The sequence below is a fragment of the Rhipicephalus sanguineus genome, chromosome 1 (assembly GCF_013339695.2).
Source record: "Rhipicephalus sanguineus isolate Rsan-2018 chromosome 1, BIME_Rsan_1.4, whole genome shotgun sequence".
In the NCBI taxonomy this organism is placed as follows: Eukaryota; Metazoa; Arthropoda; class Arachnida; order Ixodida; family Ixodidae; genus Rhipicephalus; species Rhipicephalus sanguineus.
The window spans coordinates 224,764,343-224,787,902 of record NC_051176.1 but is presented as its reverse complement, the minus strand read 5'-3'; the positions used below and the strand labels follow the sequence as shown (position 1 = coordinate 224,787,902).

Sequence of the window (23,560 nt, the reverse complement as noted above, 5' to 3'; positions counted from 1 at the left end):
GGCCGCTTTGCTTCACTCTCTTCAGTGCAGTTTAGAGATAAATGTATCCCTGTCGCCGTTATGGTTTTCGCTGTAATTTTGGGATGAATTCGGCCGTATGGTGTTACTGCAGTGCAATAAAGCACGGAGTTTGAAATACGCGAAGAAGAAAAGAGGATGCAGCGATTTCACGCCGTCTTTCTTTCGCGTCATGTTCACGGATTTGCCGCAAGCTATGTTTTTTTTTCACACCTAACTTGCAGTGTTCTTCGGACGAGTAAAGGCGAATTTACCTGTACCATTAGGCATACAGGTAATTATTGCATTTTAGGATCAAATGTGAATATGGCAGACGTTTGTATAGGAGAATCGCGGTACGGCTCCGTATGGATCCTGAATTGTACTGACGCCGGGAATGGCCGATGTATTGCCATTGCGCTGGCTGCGCTTTTAGGCCATGTTTGCTACATAGCGACTCACCACAGCCCTTTTATCAACGTCGCCTATACGTTGAGACCACGAATCTAAAAAGAAGTTACAAACTGGAAGCCAAATCGATTGCGTTTAGGGAGGAAGAGAGCGAGAAAGAAATCAATGGCAGTCGCGCCCTTTCAACCTTAGTCCTTGTAGCGTATTTGCAAGATGATGAAGGTTTGATTGCTTTTATTTTCACTTGATAGCCATTCGTGTGGTGCGCGGAGAAGTCTCGATACTTATCATGCTGCCTCTACAATTTCACCCGTGCGTCGGTCTCATTTGCTGTTAACGACAGCATGGCTCAAAACTCGGTATAGCGCCCACAATCTCGGCAATGCGCAGCCAAGCGCACGTCGGGCCATGATCGCACATATAATCATGCTGTCAAATATCGTCGTTTGTACAGCTGACCGATCCGTCCGACATACTCGCAGACATTTCTTTGTGGAATCTTTTACACTACTATTCATGTGCACTACACACACGGACAAATGTGACTTATGTTCATTTTCACGTGTGAAGCAGCGCACGGAGACAATGCACAAAAGAAAAATACGAATCAGCAGGACGACCGCTGCTGACGTTTATGGTGCATCATATAACCCTTCAAGGACATCAGGGCAGCTAATTCCGCGCAGTCTGACGGGTTTTATTGCAGAGATGCCAAAACCACTTTGAGACGCGAAAACTAATTTCGGTAACGCATGACCAACCACAATCTAGCCACACCTGTGATGACTTCGTTTTGAGCCGTTCTCCTTACGCCAACGCGTTTCTTCGTGACCCAGCTTTTCCTTCAGGTCATGCAGGCGATTAAACGTCGAAGACGTTACGTAGTTTTGAGGCGCTGAACTCGTTACATAAGGGAAACTTTTGTGTCGTTTTTCGTCACCAAGTGTATATTCATCAAGGTTTGAAGGCTTTCACCAAAATAAAACAGATGCAGCTACGCATGTCTAGAAAGCAGCAGTCTTCACTTTGATGCACCATGTGGTAGACATGCACAAAGGTAAATATCTTTCCCATAACGGCAACGCAAGGTTACAAGAATGAAACGCAACAAAACTAAGTAACACAATGATACTTCAGTTTGAACAGTATAAACAGAAGATTACAGTACACAAACAAGTTACGAAGTGTCAAGAAAACAAACCGATGCTAAAGTTATTTATATTTTATTGGAAATGCAAGCAAAGGATTGTGTGATGCGACGGGAAGCACTACAGCTAACCAACTGGTTGCCACGTACGGGGAAAAATAGCATCGCGAATATCCATAATCTCGTTTAGGAAGTCTCCTTCTGTAGCACACGTCTTTATTAAACATTTTTTTAGGCGGGAACAAAGCGTCGTATCACGGAACAGCAAGAAAGACTTCTCGCAACGTTAATAAAAGAACTTCTACACAAGTCAACCCGAAAGCACGCTCTGCACATGCCGAACGCATTGTACAGTCATGGACAAATGAAGTACGAAGAGGACTATTCCAGCAAGAACGAAAACAACGCTCGGTATGTTGACAGTTGTCACATGAACGCTCTTTTCCTATGGCATTCTATCTGACATCTATTTTTCCTGAACTGAGCAAAGAAACATCTCTCATCTAACTAAAGTGCACTCTTTTTACTTTCCCGTTTACATCTCATGTCTGTTTGGAATAGCGTCTGTAGAAACCGCTGCCTGCTTTCCTTCTTCAGCTGCCCACCACTCAGTTGCCTTGTTCTGATCTCTGCTATTAGAGGCACTGCTATATCCTCAACCAAGTTCTCATTCCATCGCAGCGCTGCCTCGGTTAGTCGACCGATGACAACCGACAAGCGAGCGCACGCGAGCAGCAGGGTCCGCGCTGCCGCGCTGTGGATAAGAGCTCGCCACGCAGTTTTGTTCTCCGTCGCTCGGTTTCGATTATGGGTGACCGGAGCAGGGAGACGGCGCGCCCGCGCGCATCCGAACACCCGAAACGTCTGCTGTCCCCAAGACGAGATAACGCGCTCGAGAGCACTCCAAAAAGGGATCGCGCGTGTCCACTCAGGCGGACCACCAGAAGTGGCCCGCGCGATAGCCGTCCCTCGTTCGGGCCAGCGCTCGCATTCTGGATCCTGCAGGCCGACGTCTTCCCTTCCCTGCCTCTTGTTCCCGCAGTCCTTATTTCTAGCGTTCGCGCTTCACCGCGCCTTTGTGGTTCCATCTGAAGGATGGCTCCGATCGCAGTCTTTGTTAGCGATCTTGTCGGAAAGCGAAGAAAGTGTTTCGAGGACGACTGCCCGTGGGGCACACCATCTCCCGACGATTCGTCTCTGTGTAATTCGACGTTCACGGCGCAATAATAGTAGCAAGCTGTCTTGCTTTATTTCGCCATGGTATTCCACTAACCACTTTATTTTTTTTTTTGTCGATTTCTCACGAAAGCTGCTCCTCAGTTTTATCTGGCTTGCCGGCACGGGCTCCACTTGCACTTTAGTTTTTTCACTAAACTTTCGGGAAATTTAACGGGTCGGCAGCATTCCACTAGCGCATTGCGCATTCGAATTTTTTTTTCCTGGTGATATGGCGGATTTAGGGACAACTCCAACTACTTCAAGTTTCAGAACTTTTTGAGCTGCATTCGCTTGTGCTCATCTAAGATGACAAAAACACGGGTTATAAACATGCTTTGTTATTAAAGCACATGCTGCCGCACATGCCTTCAGGTAGAATGTGCATTGCTCTGTATAAAGATGCTAGTCGTAAGGAAGGAAGGAATAGGAGAGAAAGGAAAGGCAGGGATGTTAACCAGTCTAGAAGGATCGGTATGCTACCCTACACTGGGGGAAGGGATGGGGGAGATGTAAAGAGAGAGAGAGAAGGAGAGAACGCGCGCACAAAAAGTCACACACATTTCACAGTCATGCTAACGTCCTTAGTCTATAACCGCCTGTGCAAGTCTGATGCCTTCAAGAAGTTGAGCACTGCCTTCGTCGCCTTCACTAGCGATTACCTCTCAGGACGACATTCCAGTATGGTTTCTGCCGTCATCGGTCAGGGATCTATACGAGCAAGAGCGACTGCGAGTCATATTTATCTGCGCATTGTAGCGAGACAGTCGCAGATGATGTGCTGTAATGTCTCCTCGCTACCACAGTTGTCACAAAACGGGTTGTCAGCCATTTCGATTCGAAAGGAGAATGACTTTGTGAAAGCCACTCTTAGCCATAAACGGCAAAGCAGAGTGGCATCATTTTGGCGTAGTCCCGTAGGTGTCTGAAGACGTAAAGTGGTCGGGCAGTGGCGGCGGTGGTTGTGCAGTCTGCTTGCTGTATTACAACTGGAGGAAGTCATTTCTTGTGCGGCTGCCCGAAGTTGGCTAGCAGCATCGGTCCTTGGCAGGGGTATTGTCTCGAGCCTGTCACCTTGAAGAGCTGATCGAGCAGCATTGTCGGCGTGTTCATTGCCTATCAAGCCGCACTGACTTGGCAGCCACTGAAATGTCACGTGGTATCCTTTCCCTAACGAAGTATGGAGGAGATATCTAACCTTGAAGACCAACTGCTCGTATGGTCCGTGCCGCAGCAAAGATTGCAGGGCTTCCTTCGAATCGCAGAAGATTGACTATCGTTGAGGCTGTTCGCGGTTGACTACACAAAGTGCAGCGCGAAAAGAGGAAGGTATGCAGTGAATATGGAAGCAGCACGCCTGCAGTGCCACTTCCTCATATCGCGCTGTATTCTTGGTAGATGCGGCGCCAATAAAGAGCCCAATTTATTAATACACTTGTCGATCTAAAGAGTTTTAGTTAACTTACACAATGTGTAACTTGCTCTATATATCAGACTAAACGTCGCATACACCAACTACTTCAGGAGCAAGATAAGCTGTCGGACTCACCAATGTGCGTCCAATGTAACCTCCAAGAAGATCTACATCATGTTCTTTGTGAATGCAAGCGATACGCATCAGAGAGACAGCCTCTGAAGGCGGCCTTGCACCTTCAACGGGGATCGTGCTTAGAGTTGCGACATGTTCTGGGCCCATGGCAAAGCAGCACCTGTGCGCTACGTGCCACGAAAGCGCTGTTGACTTTCTTGCGGGCCACGAGCCTGAACGAAACTTTGTAAACTTGTGTGACTGTATGTGTTATGTGGTTATCACTGTATATATCATAATCGTCACCCAGCACCTGGAGTAGCAAGTCGGGCGTACAGCCAGGCAAACATCTCCAGCTTCATTAAAATGTTTGTCTCTCTCTCTCTCTCTCTATGCGATTTATATAAATAAAATTGTTAGGCTCCTAAGCTAATTTCCGGTTGTAATCAAAGTTTATTATGTTTGTCCCTCTAGCAGCATTAATATATTGTGCGTTAAAAGTTAGCGTCTTGCATAGAATAATAACTGGAACACCGTGTGTATGCGAAGACATTAAAAAAGAGTCAGACATACGAAGCAAATGCAACAAATTACCACTCATCAAAATAAAAAAAAAATGTGGGAGGGGGAAAAGAAGCTAAGGGCAGGGGTGAAGCAAGTGAAACCAAGTTTTGTAGTTGGCTGTTAAGGGCCCCATGACTTCTTTTTTCCAATTTATTCTAGAAACAGGATCACATCACGCTCTTTAATGAAAGGGGCGGTATGAGGAACGCAAGTTAAGTTTATGAACAGCAGTGTAAGGTTCACGAATAGTAGCAAGATCACCGAACACTTGAAATAATAGTAATAATAAGTGAAGTAATTTATAGGCCGGTTTGCTGACGGCAGATGTCGGCAGCTTACTATTTTTACTATTGCACTGTAACCTTAAGCCCTTTGTAGGTTTGCCTATATTTTTGACATGATCTTATAAAAACAGGCTGTGGTATATACATATAAACCACAAATAAATAGTATAAAACAAATTTCATCAGTACTTTGCTGGAAAAAAAGTGGGACACATATGTCCCACTGTCTCATGAAGGCACCACCATGCGATCACGTCACCGGGTATTTAGAATGAAACGGCTGAAACAAGTGGCGCAGAGGAGCACTTCTCAAAATGTGCAGACGGACGTTATGCGCACCTCATTTCCAGCAGCTCAACAGCACCTACACATTCGCCTTACAAGCCTTCGTAGGGCGGTGGTCTGTTCCTGTAAAGCTTGCTTCACCGCATGCATAAACCATTTTTGGTCGATTTGGTTGTCCCTCCTTCCGCTGTCGAAATTGTCGAGTACTGATGTTGTCCCTGAATATCTGCGCACTTTTCAAAAGGTATATGATATCAAGAAAATTATTCCCATGCACTGTTACAGTTAGGCTTAGCGAAGAGAGAGTGGCAATTTCGCAAAGAATTGTGTTTCGATGCATTTATCAGATGAGTTACTGCACAAGTCTACAAAAACGTATGATGACTGGGAGCTAGAATCGCCTCTCTAGAAAACCAGGAAAGGAACAAATTACCTGTCATTTCGAATAACAGTTCTTTTTTTATATGAACGAGAGGAAAATTCAGAAGTTTCAGCAAAAAATAGAACACATTTCAACGGCATTGTGGCACCACTGCCACCTTCCGAAACTGCGGTAAAACAAGTTTTCTCGAGCGTACACAGACTTAGCTAAGATAGCAGCCACTCAGCGTTGCAGGGGTTGCGACAGGTGATGTGGCAGAAAAATTTTTCAGCAGAAAGAAAAATGAGACGTACGGGTCGAGCTGACGCACGAAGGGTTTAAAACATCGCGTGGTTAAAACACCCCACAAACAAACAAACATCTGACGGGCTTCGTACGCTAGTAGCCGGTGTAATCTCTAGTCAACTACCAGCTACTCGAGGCTTCAAATACTGTGTGACCCTTCTGGCGCGATAAAGCTAACTTGCTGTCTCCATTGTTATCAAGAGCCGCATGCACATAGCGCCGTGCGCTCTACACAGTCCCTTCGCCAAATTAACGCTTTCAAATACTAGACCGTTAGCTCAACTCCTCCATGTACAAAGCCAGAGAACGCCTCGTTCCGTGAATCTGACCTTCAAGCTCAGCCAAGGTCATGCCAGCGTCTCTGAGCTGCGTCAGAGCAGCAGAAAAGTCTTTACACATCGCTCGCGAGATGGCGCAAAAGTTCTTGATTATGAGCTCGCGCCGACGTTTTTCTAGCGTATCCGTGTGTTGATCCCGTACTTTGATCCATACACCTCGGGTGTCGTCGTAACGCCGGCCAAAGAGCTTCATCGAAACGCCTGTGCGCCGCGTTCGCGAAAACGAACAGCGGCTCTAGGTCAGGCTTTCATGCCGCCACCGTAAGAAGCGCTGGCTGCACCCAAGTTCACTGCACGTTCGCGCCGAGAGCACCAAGCAGTGTATGTGTGTTGTCTTGTGGTGCAATTGTAGATGGGGCAGTTGCTGCTACAAAAGCGGCTGTCTGCCTAAACTAAGACATTTAATAAAGTTAAATATCTGCAAACCAATGGTCTCGTCCTTTCCCAAAACAAGCGAAACCGAGCTATCGCTCGATAAAATTGGTTTAACTGCGCTCTATCACGGTAGTTTTTTTTTATATATTTTGAGCTAATTTGATTTATCAGACAAAAAAAAAAAGAAAACGTTTACATGACGGGCGCGAGTGCTTGAATAACGTTTACATAATGGTCTCAAACTCCCCAGTATGATAATAACAGAATCGTTTTTTTTTTTTCAGCGTTTCAAGCTTTTGAAACGCACGTCAGTCGGATGAATGAAACTGAAGCGACTAGCCCTAAAAAAACATGACAAAGACAAATCTAACGACGTATATGAGCGCCGACTTTAGGCTGATTTTATTAAAGACGGACAGATGCATATACTATAAAAATCAAACAAAAATAATAGTTTCGGCATGTAAAACATTATATGAGAGTTATTTCATTTCAATCCATATCAATGTAAAAACCAGCTGGCGCTATTCAACACCTATGTCATTATCTCTAGGTATGCTAGTTCATTACTTGATAGATTAAGCGATGCCGAACTTACGCAATACTTGATTTTTGCACATGGGCGCACAGACACATAGATTTCAAGAGATTGAAGCCAATTTTCGGTTCCGAAACACAGTCACATCTGCTACTGTGCACCCCTAAACGTCCAACAACAGAAAAAAAAAAGACGCAGAAAAAGTATTAGTGAACATCTAACTTATAGAGCCAGACTAAAACCATACAAGAAGACAGGCACCCAGCGATCCACATGTGTTCAGTATTTTGTTTTCTGTTCCCCATAGGTTACCCACACAACGCCCTGCCAGCTATGCCAAAGAATGCTCTTGACGCTCATACCCACAATCATCTGCGCAACATGCAAGGTGAGTACATCGCCGTTATTGCGTTATGCCCGTGTTCGAACGCACAACAGGAGATTAAATTCTTACGGAGTGGGGAAGCTGAAAAAAAAAAACGAAATAGAAAAATGCGAAGCGTTTCCAAAGATTGGGTTCCTACTGATGTTCTGATTCCCAGTTTGTGATAGTGAATGTGAATAACACAATGCTGTACTGTTCTACCAGCTACGGTCACAAAATGTTCAGAAAATCAGTGCTTTCTCAGATCCCTGTAGCCCGTAACATTTGACACCAACTGGACGCACTCAAATGTGCCAAGATACTGCATCGTAACATATATGTTTAGTCAAATCATTTTGTTTTGTTTGCATCTGATGTCCATGGTAACGCTGTGTCATTTATGTCCAGACAAAGTGCGTCTAAAACCAAGCTACAATAAAAGAACAATCCCAATTAAAATTAGAGGCATGCATAAATTCTGCCTTCGAGCAACATATTTAAGTCCCCTCTTGAGCCGTAAATGTCTCGCTTTTGTTCGGTTTACATCGGGTCGCTATATGGGTGTTGCGATAAATTTTGCTGAGTCAATTCAGACGTTCGAGCGTAATTTCAAAGTTATGGAGTTTCCAATTTTAACGCCCTTCGAAGCGTGCTTTTCCGCAGTTGTTATCATAATGCGGCAAAGCACACCTACAGGTTTACTAGCACTCTATTGCTCTCTCCATTCCAAGTTGCCTTAGTTTTTTAATTGAAGCTTTAGATCGAACCTTACGCCCCTCTTTTACCCCAAAGCGACGCTTCTATAAGAACGCTGTGCAAAAACAAAACGTCTTGTGGCGCTCTTACACAACGGCATATGATGAGCACGAAAAGCGATCACTGACTGAACTGAGAGACAGTGAACGACACGGCCCAAAACGGCGCGCGTTAAACGGGCCGTTCGTTGGCATGAACTATGTTCGGACTAATAATCTCGGCTTTCGTGCGAGCGCTACTCTGCCGGGGTGGCAGATAGGATCGCGTAACAGGATCAATGGCGCAGCGTCCACCGCGGCGTGTCTTCGCCGCCCGCGCTCGTCGGCGTTTCGGTGCCGGGGCTCTCGCGTGCGTCGCAGTGAACGGCGGCTCCGGAGACGTGTTTGCCTCGGGCATGATGCGCTTTTCGCGGCGCTCAGGCACGCTCCGGAAATTGACTGCGCGCCCTCCTCGCCTCGAGCCGCTCCGGCGGTCGACGCTCGCCAAGGACGACCCACGCGATAGCAGCGCGTGCTGCGCGACAATCTGCTCCTCTCTCCGGCATCATCCTCGGATGAGATTGCTCTCGGCGCTGCCCTGCTTCTGCATTTTTTTTTTTCTCGTTCGTTCTCGTCGCCTCGTAGGAGGCCGATGTTGGCCCTCTTTTTTTTCCTTCCTTTTGATCTCTCACCTGAGCCTCTGCGTGATTATTTTTTGGCTATTCGTCTAGTTAGGTTATCACGCGTGCTAAGCCTCGTCTGTCGTGGCTAATTCTTTACTACAGGGATGGCTCATAAAAATAAGGTGGCTTTCGTGTAAGAAGGTCCGGCAAGGAGAAGACTGCCGCCTGTCTAAGAACAGTGTCCATAACTGTTGCAGATGATTCTCCACATGGCACTTGCGTCAATTCATAAAACTTTTAACCAAACAATAGTCAGGCGCACTTGAGTATAGTGATCGTCAAAGAAAAGGTCTATGCCTTCACCAATTTTTACATTTATTTCCCAAGTCATTTCAACGGGTGAACAGTGGTGAAAACATCTGGATGGAAAAATGGAAGAATTCATCAACGTAAGAGAAAATGTTCAGTGAGAGACAGAGAAAGAGAGAACTCACGAGGGAAATTCAGGGATGTTAGCTATAGCTGAGACTGAGTGGCTGCCGAGCACTGGGGAAGGAAAAAAGAGGGCTAAGACATGATGAGAGCAAGTTACACTTGACACGGACACACGCGCACGGAAAAGTTCGTGCGTAAATCAATCAAAAGCAAACATGCAGGCTTATTCATCCCAAGAAGCGGATTACCGTTTTTTTTTTTACAAAAACAGCTTCTGTTCTCTCTTCTAATACAATTTGAATGTAATAAAGGTCCGCAAACGTTGTTAAGTACCGTCGAGTCTCTGGCAATTCCACGGTGCTTAACATGGTAGTGCTTAATAATAGCTCGCATGACATGAACCTAATAAGAAAGCTTTTGCATCAATACCTTTGCTTCGTAAGAACATTCATGATTTATCTCTTTTATGACCGAGATACGATAGTTGTGTCTAGATTGTACGCATTCTGACGGACTGAAACATGTGGGAGCAAATTGAAGATTGCAGCTACTTATATACCTGTTTTCTTAAGATTTTTTTTATCGGCTCCGTGCCAACTGATATTGAAACGTCATGTACGACATAAAGCATTTCCTGGCATTTAGGCTTTTGAATATACCCCCCCCCCCCAAACCCTAATTACACACATTCGCACCTCCACATCGCTTTTTCTTGAAGCCTGTACACCTTGTGATCGATGTATACGCTCGTTTGTTACGGTTTAGATTTGTTGTTAAAGTGGCATACTTCCTCATTCATCAGTTAGCATGTTCTTTTCAATCGCCCTCTTTCGCTTTTAAGTGTTTCGAACTTTGAAGGCTCATAATTATCTAATGGTAATTTCTTCGTTTCCAAAACCAAGTGCATTGTGAGGAACTTAACAAAAAGTTTTTTCACGTAGTCATGTAAGAGTCAGAATAAGTGCTAAGTACTTGGCACACGCAGTGTTTTTGCAGGGCAACCAAAAATACATGTTAAAAATAATAATTTTCAGATACATAAATAAAAAAGATGCAAACAAAATTAAAATCGCTCGGCTACTTTTCAGCAACGACAGAGTTTCCCCAGAGGGCACAAATAGGTGCAATGGCAACGCTTAACAAAATGTTCGGAAGGCCTGCAGCGCAATAAACACACAAATTTACAGGGCGAACAAAGCAAACGCGCATGGCGGTACATATTTGTGAAGTAGAGGACGCCGGTGGAAAGCCACTTCTGGCGCCGCTCTTTCCTCGGAGCCCTGGGCGGCGGGCGCGCTTCACTCTGCTCTCATCCTCGGCTCCCTCATTTTTTCGGCCTTCAGCTGCGGCAACGCTCAGGACGTGCGGCGACCGAAGGTGAGCGACGGTTCGTGCGCTGCGCCGCTTTAGCGAGGCTCCTCCGGAAGTTAAATAGAGGGCGTCGGCGTCGCACCCTGGCAATGCGCCGCAAGCACACATCCACACACGCGGAGCGCCCGACGCGCCTGCGCTTCAAAATTGACCAATCACGCTCGATATTGGCAGTCCCCGAGGAGCGCAGCAGACAGCTCTCCCGCTCGACAGCGAACAACTAGAGTCGAGCGAAACAAAAACAAAAGAGGACGACCGCCGAGGCGTTAGACGAGCGGGGCGCGACAAGGGAAAAGCCCGGGGAGAAACCAGCGGGGTTTGCGAAGAACTTTGGCCGCACGCCGGAGGAGGGGGAGCAGTTTTGAAACGAGTTTGCTTGCGCAGTGGCAACAGCGCCGCCAGAAGGCCTACAGCCGCCAACGACTGAGGCGCCAGAATACGCGAGGGAAGCGAGGTCTGATAGAGCTGCGAGAAAGAAAAAAATGTAGGCGGGGAGGGGATTGAGTTAGGAGAGCGCGCGTGAGGCGTATATGTGGGCAGGAAGCAGCGCTCGAGCCGTAGAGCGAGAAAAGAAAGGAAGGGGGGGGGGGGGTGCTCTAGAAGCTTTAGGCAGAGAACAAGCCTTGATTACATGTAGGGGACGACTTTGTCGAAGTGCGAACATTTCATTTAGTTTTGTTTCGGCCAGTCTCGTCGCCGTACCCTCCACCGCATTTTTTTTTTTTTTTTCCCTGTCGGAAAACGTTTTGCTCCCTGCGCTGGAGGTCTCGGACGTTTTACTGCTCAGAATCGTGCGGCAAAAGACACACAGCGGCATCTTCTACGGAGAAAGTACAGCCTGCTCGCGGGCGGCTGCTCGCGACTGCCACCTCGTGCTGCTCCCACGTTGACACAACGGGGAGTGGCACTCGGCCCGCGTCTATACCGTGGGCGCTCGCGACGCGTTGGCGACTGAACAAGGCGCTATCGCGCCCTCGCTTCTTATCACGCTCGACAGAGGACGCGCTTTTAAAGGAAGGAAGTAACGGGACGGCGTCAAAGCCGACGAGCGCCGTCACCTCTTTAAGCATCTGATTAGCATGGCTCTTCCTCATTTTCCTTTGATCTAATCCGCATCAACGTGGATGAGCTTATGCAAGCGAGGCTCCTGACCACTCCTCGTTTATGAGGACTCGATCCCCATTTATTTCACGTGCATTTTACGTTACGCTGGGTTTTATTACCATTACGAGTATTATTATTACTTCTTCATTGGCACTGAAAGAGTGACAGAAGTAAGGACCCGTTCGAGTGCAATTTTGTTTCACTATCGCTGGCCCTGCCAGTCACGAAGGAACCTTTATGCAACAGTGCTATATAGTGACGTGTACGTAAGTTTTCAGTGGGTTGTAATGTCCAATAGTGGAAGAAATTATTTATCAAAACTTTTCTCTTTCGGAAGAAAAGAAGAACCGAACCCATGTTATTCGATAATGTTAATCTTTGTGTAAACGTTATTTCAGCCCAACCCGCTGCACTACACATATATAGAGCAGCGAATGCGCTAATCTAGCGGCCCTCAATAGGCTCGCATTTTTTTTTTTTACATTTTTCGATCACTTCAAAGTTGATCTGCCTGTAGTCATCTTATGCGACCTTTAAGAAAACAGATACTGATAAATAGAGATGGAATATGCATGAAAAGTAGACGCCGCAGCACGCATGCCCGAATGACGAAGCGAGATGCATTGGATGCCGGAGCGGCCGAGTTGAAGGAGCCGCGAACTGCGCCGCACCGCGTCCAAGGCGACGCCGAAAAGCCGCCCTCGCGCACGCACACACACGCTAAATATTGGGAGAAGGGTCAAAGGACTCTCATTATTCGATTTCGCGTTCTGCGACAGTCCAAAGCAGAATGATGAATCTGTGTCGTCCTTTGTGTTCGCCAGCCGCGGCGTGGCCTCCGTTCCGCTGCGCGCGCCCCAGAGCACTCGCGCTTTGTCGCTGCTGCTCGTCGCTTAAGGCTTCCTTTTTTTATATATTTCTCGCTCGCTGTTTCGTTTATGCCGATCCTTTTACTTTTCTCTTTTTCCAGTCGTGTGGGCCGTATTCGCGGCAATTTCGCTTTAGTGCTTGTTTTCTATAGCTATGGAGACTGGCGGCGCTTTATGTTTGACTATCGAGCTATATATGTTTTCCTTTCGTCTCTTTTTTGACCTACTCCTGTCTACACGAGAGCCGCATTACGAATGACAACCGCGCCAGTCAAAATGGCTTGTATCATCGGGATTTAAAAAGAAATGGTATCGGAAAGCTAAGGAAGGCGGCCTCGACGTGCTTGTCGGACGTGCGCGGAAAGATGGAAAGAGACGACAAAGAGCACGCGAACGAATTCCTTCTAAGTTGGGAGACGCGCCGCTGTCAAGGCTCGCGCGCACACTATGCATGCGCGTAATGTTCTTTCTTTCTAAATTTATTACATGTTTTAATATACGTAGATAAGGGCGCGCACGTGCCGGTTCAGCGTACTTTTGTGGGCTATCGTGCTTCCGTGCCTCCAGCCCAACTTCTCAGTTTTTATTATTTTTTATGGGACAGAAATGAAGAGAAACCACACGCTATGAGTAACTGCATTTAAAAAGAAATATTGAAACGAATATCTCTGAATTCGGGTACAGCCTTTCGCCAAACGAAATAACCTAGCTGAGTCAATCCATCATTACACGTCTCGGTTGCTCGACTTATAAAGCGTATTTCAAATGTATTGGGAAAGGCTACAAAAATAAAAAGACATGAACGAGACAAAAAATTAGCCGACTACAGGTAGAACGCATATGCAGGCCTATATGACTGTCGGTACATGTAAAGAAAATAGGTTAGGAATAAAGAAGTTGCACCGGTAAAAACCAAGCCCGGTGAATTTCAATACTGAAGGGACTTACATGAAATGTCGCTTAACTCTGCGAGCCCAACACAAAGAGAAGAAGAAGAAAAGGGCTTAGTGCATTTGAAATATGCTTCTCAATCCAGGTTGGGTGCATTCTATTGAAATGAAAGCTTCGGTTATCAGTTTTTACATAGTGGCCTGTTTGATTTCATGCATGACGAGGCATGTAACATAAACCCCACAGAAGAGCCCTGCTTTCGTTGTTTCTTTTTAGAATAGCGTACCACTTCTAACTTTGCAATATAAAGCGTATGTCAAACAGCGGACGTATGTGTGAATAATTCTAAAATATGTTCTTACAGATCCGTACCAGGTTTTTGGACCCACAAGTAGCAGGCTCGCCAGTTCAGGTGAGCTAGCACTATTCTTTGCACCATGACCGCGTTTCCTGGTCTTGTATATAAAAGCTAGTGTGCATTCTTTCAATTTGTTTGCTTGCCAGATTCTTTGTCATGATACACATACAATCTTGTCTCTGTGTTGCGCCTCGACGCAACACGGAAAAGCTTTAACATAATGGCGTTTTTTGTTACATGCATTAAAAAGCTGTGAACATAGCGAACGTGGTATTCGAAAAGGATCATAACTGGGGATACTTTTGGCGCAAATCGAACGAGGACACGTGACACAAAAGAACAGGACGGGCGCCGATTGGCGCCCGTCCTGTTCTTTTGTGTCACGTGTCCTCGTTCGATTTGCGCCAAAAGTATCCTCAGTTATGAGCCAGTACCAACTAGCTCAAACAAGAATTCTGCTAGATCGAAAAGGAGTTCCTGGGCGACGTAGACATATTTAACTGCTAATCACGTTTCGTTGAGTAACTTTTTTGTCTGAACCTCGTTCGCAATTCTGTATTTCAACATTTAGATCAAGGAACATTTTGACACAACCTCCTTACCTCTAAATCACAGCTAATTTTGCATATTCATTGTTGAATTGCGATGCTCAATCAAGGCCAGAACCACGAAAACCAAGCACGCCGGAAGCTACGGGGAAAAAATCACCCGGCTATTATGTCAGACAGAAAGCCCAGTGGCGAAAAGCTGATTTTAAAACTGAACGTCACTCCCAGTCGCGAAACGCGTTGATTCTGCATATTTGGTCTGTCAAGCGCCTGCCGTAACTCTAGATGTTAGTTCGTAAGACCTAAAACCAGTCATTGGATAAGTGCGCAAAACATAAGTGCATTGAAAGAGTAACAATGACAAGCGCCGCTGTGTTTCATCATTAAAACTTCGTGGCGCACTTCCTAACGAACCGTTTCAGCCTTACGTGCATCAGGCTGTCTCTTCTGTGCTTCCTGCGCGATATATGAGACGCGCCTGTGTTGCGTGTAAATGTTTTGCCCTTGTCTCTTGAATTCGCGCTGTGGTTCTCATACCCTGCTTAACAAAATGGCCCGCGGAACGTACTAAGCAAATACACCCTGCACGTTTGGTTTATGTTTTCTAGATTTAGCGTCGCAATTCCGTCTTGGATACCTCGAATTAAGTGCGATTATCACGAAAGAAAAAAAAATGTAGTACGTTACAAAGTGGGGAGTTGATTACAAATCGCCTGCAGACACTGAATATGCTTTAGCGAGCGCGTATACTCACGATGCGCGCACGTCGTGGCATGCAGGTAGCGGCCAGATCCAACTGTGGCAGTTCCTGCTCGAGCTCCTGTCGGACAGCAGCAATGCCAGCTGCATCACCTGGGAAGGCACCAACGGCGAGTTCAAGCTCACCGACCCGGACGAAGTGGCGCGTCGCTGGGGCGAGCGCAAGAGCAAGCCCAACATGAACTACGACAAGCTTAGCAGGGCGCTTCGCTACTACTACGACAAGAACATCATGACCAAAGTGCACGGAAAGCGGTACGCCTATCGCTTCGACTTCCAGGGCCTGGCGCAGGCCACACAGCCGCCGTCGGCAGCAGCCGCAGCCGCCGCGGCCGCTGACCCGGCGGCCTACAAGTACCACCACCACCAGTCATCGGCCAGCGATCTGTTCGGCTACCACGCCAGCCCAAAGCTCAACTTTCCCTCCACCACGGGATCGCTGTTCCCGTCGCCTAGCCCTTACTGGACGTCACCAAATAACCTCTACGCCTCGTCGCACCACTCCATGCCGCACCCGGGACACATCGGCTCCTATCCGCACTACGCGTGACTCCCGATGTAGGCGGGCTTGCCGGACGCTGCGCGATCGGACCCCGAAGCGTGGCCCACGCTCGTGTCTGTGTGTGCGCGCTCGCGCGCCGGAACCTGGCGGCGCGCCGACAATGTACGGGGCGCCTGACCCCTACGTACCATCATGTGAGCCCGCGCAGGTCGTCCTAGTCTTGTATAAGCTGCGCAGCAGCCCGATCGAGGCTGGTCCCGAGAAATGTAACGGCGGGCGCCCAGCTTGCCGCAATGTCATTTCGACGGCTTGGTCCGATTGCGGTTCTAGTCTGCGACACAGCGAAAGCGACCGACAAGCGTGGTTCGGCTCGATGTTCCTGGTGAGGTCATGACTCTCCCATATTATGACGCTGCAGAACACCAGAATAAGTAAAACGGGGTTATCGCTGCGATTTCACGCCGAAAGGACAAGGTTGCTATTTTTTTCCGGGAGTCATCCCTGTCGACGCTGCGGTCGTACGGAGGGGAACATCGGGTAACCCTAGTGCTTGAGGAACGTTCTTGTCGTGCTTTCGGCGCCGCCAAGCGACGAAGATGGCCTCGGAAAAAAAAAGTCTGAGCAACCTCGGGAGCATCATGCATCCCCATGTCTTCACGAAATCGGGGCTTTGTCCTACTTTGACCGCTGACTGCACCAAGTGCCGCCCTGCAGGCGGTCGATGCAGCAGAATCAGGCGCTCGGCTGCGCATACACCATTGGTGGCGCCACTTTTGTGTGTGTGTGTGTTGAACAAATACGTACGTACCCAGGGTTTCGCTGATAGCTGTCACATTGCATCGCCGTGTAATTTCTTGTACTCAAAATATAAGTTTTGTAAATATTAGAGTATGTCGTCTAATGGCTCCCGCCAACGAAGTGACCAGTACTTCGTTTTTGTCTCTTGAAGCGCATCCAAAGTGAGACAAAAAAAAAAGTGACGGGCAGAGGTCGCGGTGGAATGGCTGAGTTGTGTTGGGACAGGTGAAGCGAAATGGTGGTAATATCGTGGAATCAAATACGATAGCCACAAGGTTATCGGTTTAATGTATGTAGTCGTTCAGTGTTTCGGGTTTACCGCCCTCCATCTTTATAAAAAAAAAAAGTCGAGAACAATTTCGTCCAGCAGTATAGCGTTTTTCTATTCCTCTACATTATTTTTTTCGTTGTTTCTCAGTTAGGCGTTAAGATATGTGTTCCCGTTACACAGCAGTGTATAGTAAAACAAAACAGTGATTCAAGTTTTCAGTATATACCTCTGTACTAAGTTGTATAAACAAGTCTCAGATTAAGCCTCATACGTACTTGTTTCTACGGGGCTGTTTCCGATATTTATGTATCAAAAGAATGAATGCGAAGAATAAGAAAGTGCCACGATTATTTTATATGTTGGCAGATGCAAAAAAAAATAATTTACTTCATTTATCCTAGTCAGGTTTAGTCCCCGAACATTGGTTAATTATTCTAATGAATCACCATTGAGATCTATTTGAAGAGGGCGGGGATACGTTAACTACATTTCAACTAACGTACCCAAGAAGTTAATGACTAGACGTAGCACTCAAGATGTCATAATATGTTGATACATAAGCTGGACAACACTGGCATCTGACCATGCCAAAGAGCGCTTCCTATTTTAGCGCACGTGCATATTCTGAAAAAGGACTACCTGGTCATGCAGAGTTTATTTACTCGTTTTGCCTCGTATCTATGTAGCACTCTCTGTGATCTTTTTAGAAGAGCGATTTCGGTGACCTTTCGCAATTGACACATGAAAAAGATACTTATCATCTCTGAACTATGTTCGCGTGAAAATTACTGTAAAAATTAACCTTGCCAACTTGGTTCCTTGCAGTCTCGTGTTTTTTTTTCTTGCCACCTGGTCCCACTACAAGCACGAGCATGACGCAAAAGTGGTCTTACATTCATATATAAACCTTTTATTTCCTTTACATGCTATACAAAACTCAAAGTGAGACAAACGACGTAATGACACATGCTTGGCACTCTCTATACTTAAAGTTTCGACGTTTACTTTTACCGCACGCTAAATTTCGGCTCATCTTCTGTTGGTTGTTACGTCGTCACTTCACACGGCTTTTATGAAATGTGCCCCAGTGAAGTTAGGGCTGTGGCGTTCGTTATGAAATGATTCAGTATCCATTGACCGAATTTTGTCATCCTGTGTGAAAATGTCGAGTATAGCGTTTTAATGGTCTAGTCACTCTTGTGCTTGAATTTTTGACTGATGCTTTTCTTTCGAAGATCTCGATCTGTTGTTAGCGAATGCCTACTGAAGTAATCGCAGAGCCAAAGAAGATTTCACACTGTACGCTTACACTTTTTTTTTTCCCTTTCGTTCTTTTATCACTGTGCCTAAATTTAGCTTCCCATGAATGTGAAGCATTGGGAAATATAATCTTGGTGTTAACGTATGTTAAACATACATTGACGGTCTTTTTTGTGTGTGTGCAGCAAAACCAAAAAGCGACAAAGCTGCCTGTGTTTCCACAACAAATCTAGTCAACTTCTTTGTTTTCGACTCTTTTGTTTTTCCTACGAAAGTCATTTACGCACAGAATTTATTCGCAACACAATTGGAAGTTCCACAGTACTACGAGGAGGTAACCAGATAAATATCCGCTACACGCTCCTTCAGATTGTGGACAGTAATATTTAAAGCTGAGCAGCAGCATCACCACAACAGAATGTTCGGTTAACAGATAATATTATTACATTGTCTCCAGTGTTCACGGAAACGTAGTTGTCCAGTATGTTGTTGACCGGCTCTTTATTTGTTTGCAAGACAGTGCTCAAATCTGAATGATTACCACGGGGAGACCTTCAAACGTTTACTTGCGATTCCTAGGGGCAAGACAAAACAGAAAAATGCTGCAGATGCTTACAACTGAACATATAGCCCGTGTCTTCAACAAGCAACATACTCGATTTAGAGTTGTTATATCTCTTGTTACTGAACATTGGCCTGTCTCAGCTTGAATACAAAAAACGGTTGTCTGAGCTGTAAACGGCCATAAAATATCAGCTATTGCTTTAAAATTTGTAACAGGGCAATTTGATACGCGCTATGCTGGAAGACAGATCGCGTGCTAAATAGAATGACTAAAAAAAAAAAATAGGTACACTTCCCACACGTAAAGTGGAACTCGTCCTTGACTTATTCTGGTTTTTATGAACTCGATGTTCCACGTGCTCTAAAAGCAATTACTGGCGGCTTTTTTACCGCCACTAAAGCGCCATAAATGTAACCTAGATGCAACGCTTACTCCATTTCGGATAAATTAAACACCAGATTTAGGCTTTATGGTGGCAGGGCACGAGGCTGGTCTTTTCTGCATATCTCAATAGTGTAAACGAAACAAGAAAAGAAAAAAAAATTACACGAACACCGTCGAATAGCGCCCAGCTTTACGGATCTCTAGAGGCTCAAGCACTGTGATTTCGAATGTAGTCTTGATATTAAACGTGAAACTTAATGGTCCCAAATTTGATGGTTCCTGGAGCTTGTATTTGTATGCTGATTTATTTATTCGATTGTGTGTATTATACTAATGCTGTACATTTTGTCGCGAGCTGTGAACTTTTTTTGTTAACTTACTTTTGACTCACAATAAAAACAGTCAACTACGTTTTCTGTAAAAAAAAAAAGTCTCTGTGTGCTTTTTTACATGCTAGAGTAGTGTATCTATAAAGAGCTCTCTGGTACTCGGACACGATGTGATCTATTATATGGCTTGTTCCCATCCAGGCACACTCACAGCCGATTGCATGGTGGTTTAACTGACCAATCATGAAAATGTTTATTTTATCTCTTTCGTGACCGAGCCTATAGAACGTGGGTCATCGGCGACCCGAAAGCGCCGAACGAGAATTTAAAAGTACGGGCGCTCCTATCACTTAGTTGTACCATATCTAGCACATTCTGCAAGCACTAATGTTCCTTCTCCTGCATAGTTAGTTTTCTTTTTTTTTGTGAGTGGCAGCGATTTTTAACAGCGACTCAGATAGCGGTTCGCTTGGTTGGTTCGCGAAAATGGCAGACGAAACGGTAGCGAGACCCTCTCAGAAATGTTGTTCCTTGGACGATTCCGTTGCGTCCGCAAGCGATTTTTCTGCTGTTTCTAGCAGAAGTGACTCCGAGGATGATGTCGAATTATGGAAATATAGTTCGGATGATTAAAAACCGCAGAACGAGCCCGGATCGTAGTCAGGTGTTGATCAGTGCGTTACGCTTTCTGGCACATCGATTTTTCACTCCGATTGAAACATCGTAAGGACGTTGGCACTGTTATATCTTTTATTTGTAGTGTCTCAACAGTATATGGTAAACATTTGCTGACATAAGCTTCAACCACTAGGAAGTAATGTTCAGCCCAAGAAGGCTACCCGGCCGTGACCTCAGAGTAGTGCTCCGCAGTGAAGCGATATGTGTCACAAAGAAAATCGGCGTTTTGGGCATCTTTTTCAACGCGGAAGGAATAAGCAGGACTTGTGCTGACAAAAATTAGTGTTCGTGGTTGCAAATCCTGTACAAGCAGTCTTATGCCAAAGATGATCGTTCTTGGGAAATGGTCACAGCCGCGAGATGGTGAATTTCATTTGCCTGCTGATCTATATGGGCATCGTCGAGCTTCCGTGACTACACCTCCCCAAAACAAGTACATTCAGAACAAGTCCTACCGATTGACGAAGCGGAGAAAAAAATCACAGCATATCCACGGAGTGAATGATGATGAGTGGGCGAAGCTGCGGAGGTTCATCGGTAAACCGTGAATCTTCCGTGAATTCTGCCCAGTACATCATCACCGACGTGAGATCGGGCGCGTTTATACTAAAGGTTCGATGAGTTATGACGACTTGCAGCTCACTTTAATTTTACATGTACGCTGTGAATTTTCATTGTTTAGAAAACCATTGCTTTAGAAAACATCTGGCGTGTTTCGTTAAGCAGCTGGCATCTTTTCGTTTTGCTTTAGAAACATCTGGCGTTCTTTCGTTTTGCTTTTACAAAACATCTGGCGTCTTTCGTTGGTTTATTTCATCAATCAACGGCGTTTTGAACAAAATTTTTATTGTTTAATCACGCACAGGAGAAATCTCACCAGGCACTACCTTGGAGGTAAACAATGGCTGGTAATGGGAATGAGAGACAGAAGAAGTCGGCTTTTAGCTAACACTTACACTTCTACTTCTACTAACGTTTCCTACTGGAACATGCCAATGGCTGCTAATGGGGAATGAGAGACAGAAGAATTCGGCTTTTAGTTAACGCGCACGCTGCGAATTTTTTATTGTTCAACAACGCACAGGAAAAATCTCCCACCGGCACCACCTTGGAGGTCAAAGCGTAAGACTGGTTACGCACTACGACTACTACGACTACGACTACGACTACGAGGGACGAACGGGTGCCGCCTTAAGGTGCTTCGCCCCTAATACAAAAAGTCCCAAGGGGACAAGAAACTTGACGACTGGACAAATGCCACTTGCAACGCCTGTTTTGCCCAGTGGCGCACCAACCTTATAAAAAGAACTTTTTTTTTATATCTTAGAGCTTTCAGGCATGGCTCTACCTATTTCGATAATGTCAGACATTGTAATGTAAAGACTTTTTTGTAGCTTACAAGTTTAGAAGATTATTATTGTGTGCGGTGAAGCCCCATGCTTTAGGATGTTTTGGTGCCGTGTTCTGTGCTACCTTTTGGTATCTGATTCTTTTTCTGTGCTGCTATTTAGCATAATTTGCTAAAATACCTATGGCTCAATAGCAAATTTATTCTCTTTCTCAATTATGCTTATTGTATTGCTGTGTTTCAAAATTTTGTAGAGGGAAAAATATCAGCGTGTAACCTGATGGAATAATGCAGTTTTCACTGGGCAGACAAAAGAATTTGTAACTCATATGCTTTTTTAAGCTAGATCATTCAAACTTTCCTCTAATATAGAACGCTGTTGAGCAAATATTTTGTATATCGCAGATTAATTTTCGTTTTTTTTTTCTTTCATGCTGGGGGCACAACGTTAAAGATTGTTCAATGTAATGTTCAATAAATCTTGTTTTTCGTAAATATTCTTGCATATTATACCCTACTATTATTTTTTGAAGTAACACCATTAAAAAGTGCAATCACTTAGCTTCATGTTGATATATAATATTATACTGTATGTATCATATTATTCATAATAAAAAATAATTACTAAAACATACAAAATGTGACCAATTTTCCCACGGTTACGAAATAGTTAAAGGAACATTGAAACGGTTACGACTTTTTTCCGAACCCACTGAGCCAGTAGCTTAGGCCCTTCGGATCATTATCAGACCTATTTAAACGTTCTGCAAAAAAAGCGAGTAATTTATTGTAATGTTTTAAGCATGCGCATCGCTCCAGACCACAGCACGCCACCACACCGGGCATTCAGCCGCCCCTATTTTAGGACGTGGCATTGTTTTGGGACGTCATACGTGCGACAGATTTGATCGGCTTCTTATAGCATTTATGCCGGAAAAAAATGCGAGCAGCCGGATTTGTGGCGGCACCTGGTGGCGCAGAGGTCAACCATAAAAACACGGAGTGTGGCCTCCGCGATCTTCCGTGCGCCGGCAGACGATAGCGGAAGGCGGAGCTCGGCTACGAAGTTGAGGAGGAGAAACACTGCTTAGAATGATTGTAACCTTTAATGGCCCGTACCTCTACTGATACAAGGTGCTTCGTTTAAATTATGGCGCAAATTATTTTACTCGAGTTGTAGCCTAATCGCATACATAGTTCCAAAAGCCGTATCGGTACCCTTTAAGGAGCAGCGGCTGCGTTCTCTTTCACTGTACGGTGTTGCCACAGCAGAGCTTATTCTTTTTAGCATGCCCCCACTCCCACGTACTTTTGGGCAACGATACATCTTCTCTTCGGTAATTATTATTATCTTCATTTCTTTTCTTTTTGAGAGACGCTTTCTTTACCTTTATTCCCGAACATTTTCAAGACAAGCCACTTCCCGATAATCCGAAAAACCTTCACAAAAATATGCTAGCGCCTATGACCTCTATACGAGCAAAGTTTTGTCAAGTCGTTAGGTACACTAAGAGCGGACACGCTACTTTATACTAAGCGTGGACACTCTACTTTTTTGTTGTTAATTTATTTATCATCTATCTACCACGCCTATCCATCTTAAGGTTGTTCTTAAAAAGCTATATAATAAAATATGTTTCGTAATACGCAGAGCGTCACGCTGTGTACTTACAAGCTCAAGAGCACAAGCTATTTTAAAAGTGCGATTCCTGTACTTTGACACCCAGCGTGGAGTGTAGCCCCCCCCCCCTAAAAAAAGAAAATACCGCAAATAAAAACCCGCTGATGCATATAATTGTACGCACTGCAAGACGCACGTTGGGGAAGGTACAACCAATAAAAAAGAGATCATGTGTTGGTCAAAATTGCCACTTTATTTTATTGCCAACACTTTCTAACCGGGCAATGTCGCCGTTGTTGTCAACACTCTTGAGTAGCGTGACATAGTTGACAACACATGTTGATCTGTTGATCAAAACCATGACCAATTAATTGTTGGTTTAAGTAACCTGACTGCTGG

General features: G+C 45.3%; 1 protein-coding gene across 2 annotated transcripts in view; it reads left to right on the top strand.

Annotated features, from left to right (window-relative positions):
- The window catches only part of LOC119373293 (DNA-binding protein D-ETS-3), a 175,747-nt gene extending 156,150 nt beyond the window's left edge, over window positions 1-19,597 (top strand). For both annotated transcript variants that reach the window (XM_037643321.2, XM_049419823.1), the window contains exons 6-8: window positions 7,657-7,737; window positions 14,105-14,152; window positions 15,426-19,597. In XM_037643321.2, coding sequence (XP_037499249.1) covers window positions 7,657-7,737; window positions 14,105-14,152; window positions 15,426-15,955 — 659 coding nt within the window. In that variant the 3' untranslated portion in view covers window positions 15,956-19,597. The remainder of the gene's footprint in view (window positions 1-7,656; window positions 7,738-14,104; window positions 14,153-15,425) is intronic.
- The last annotated feature ends 3,963 nt before the right edge of the window (window positions 19,598-23,560 follow it).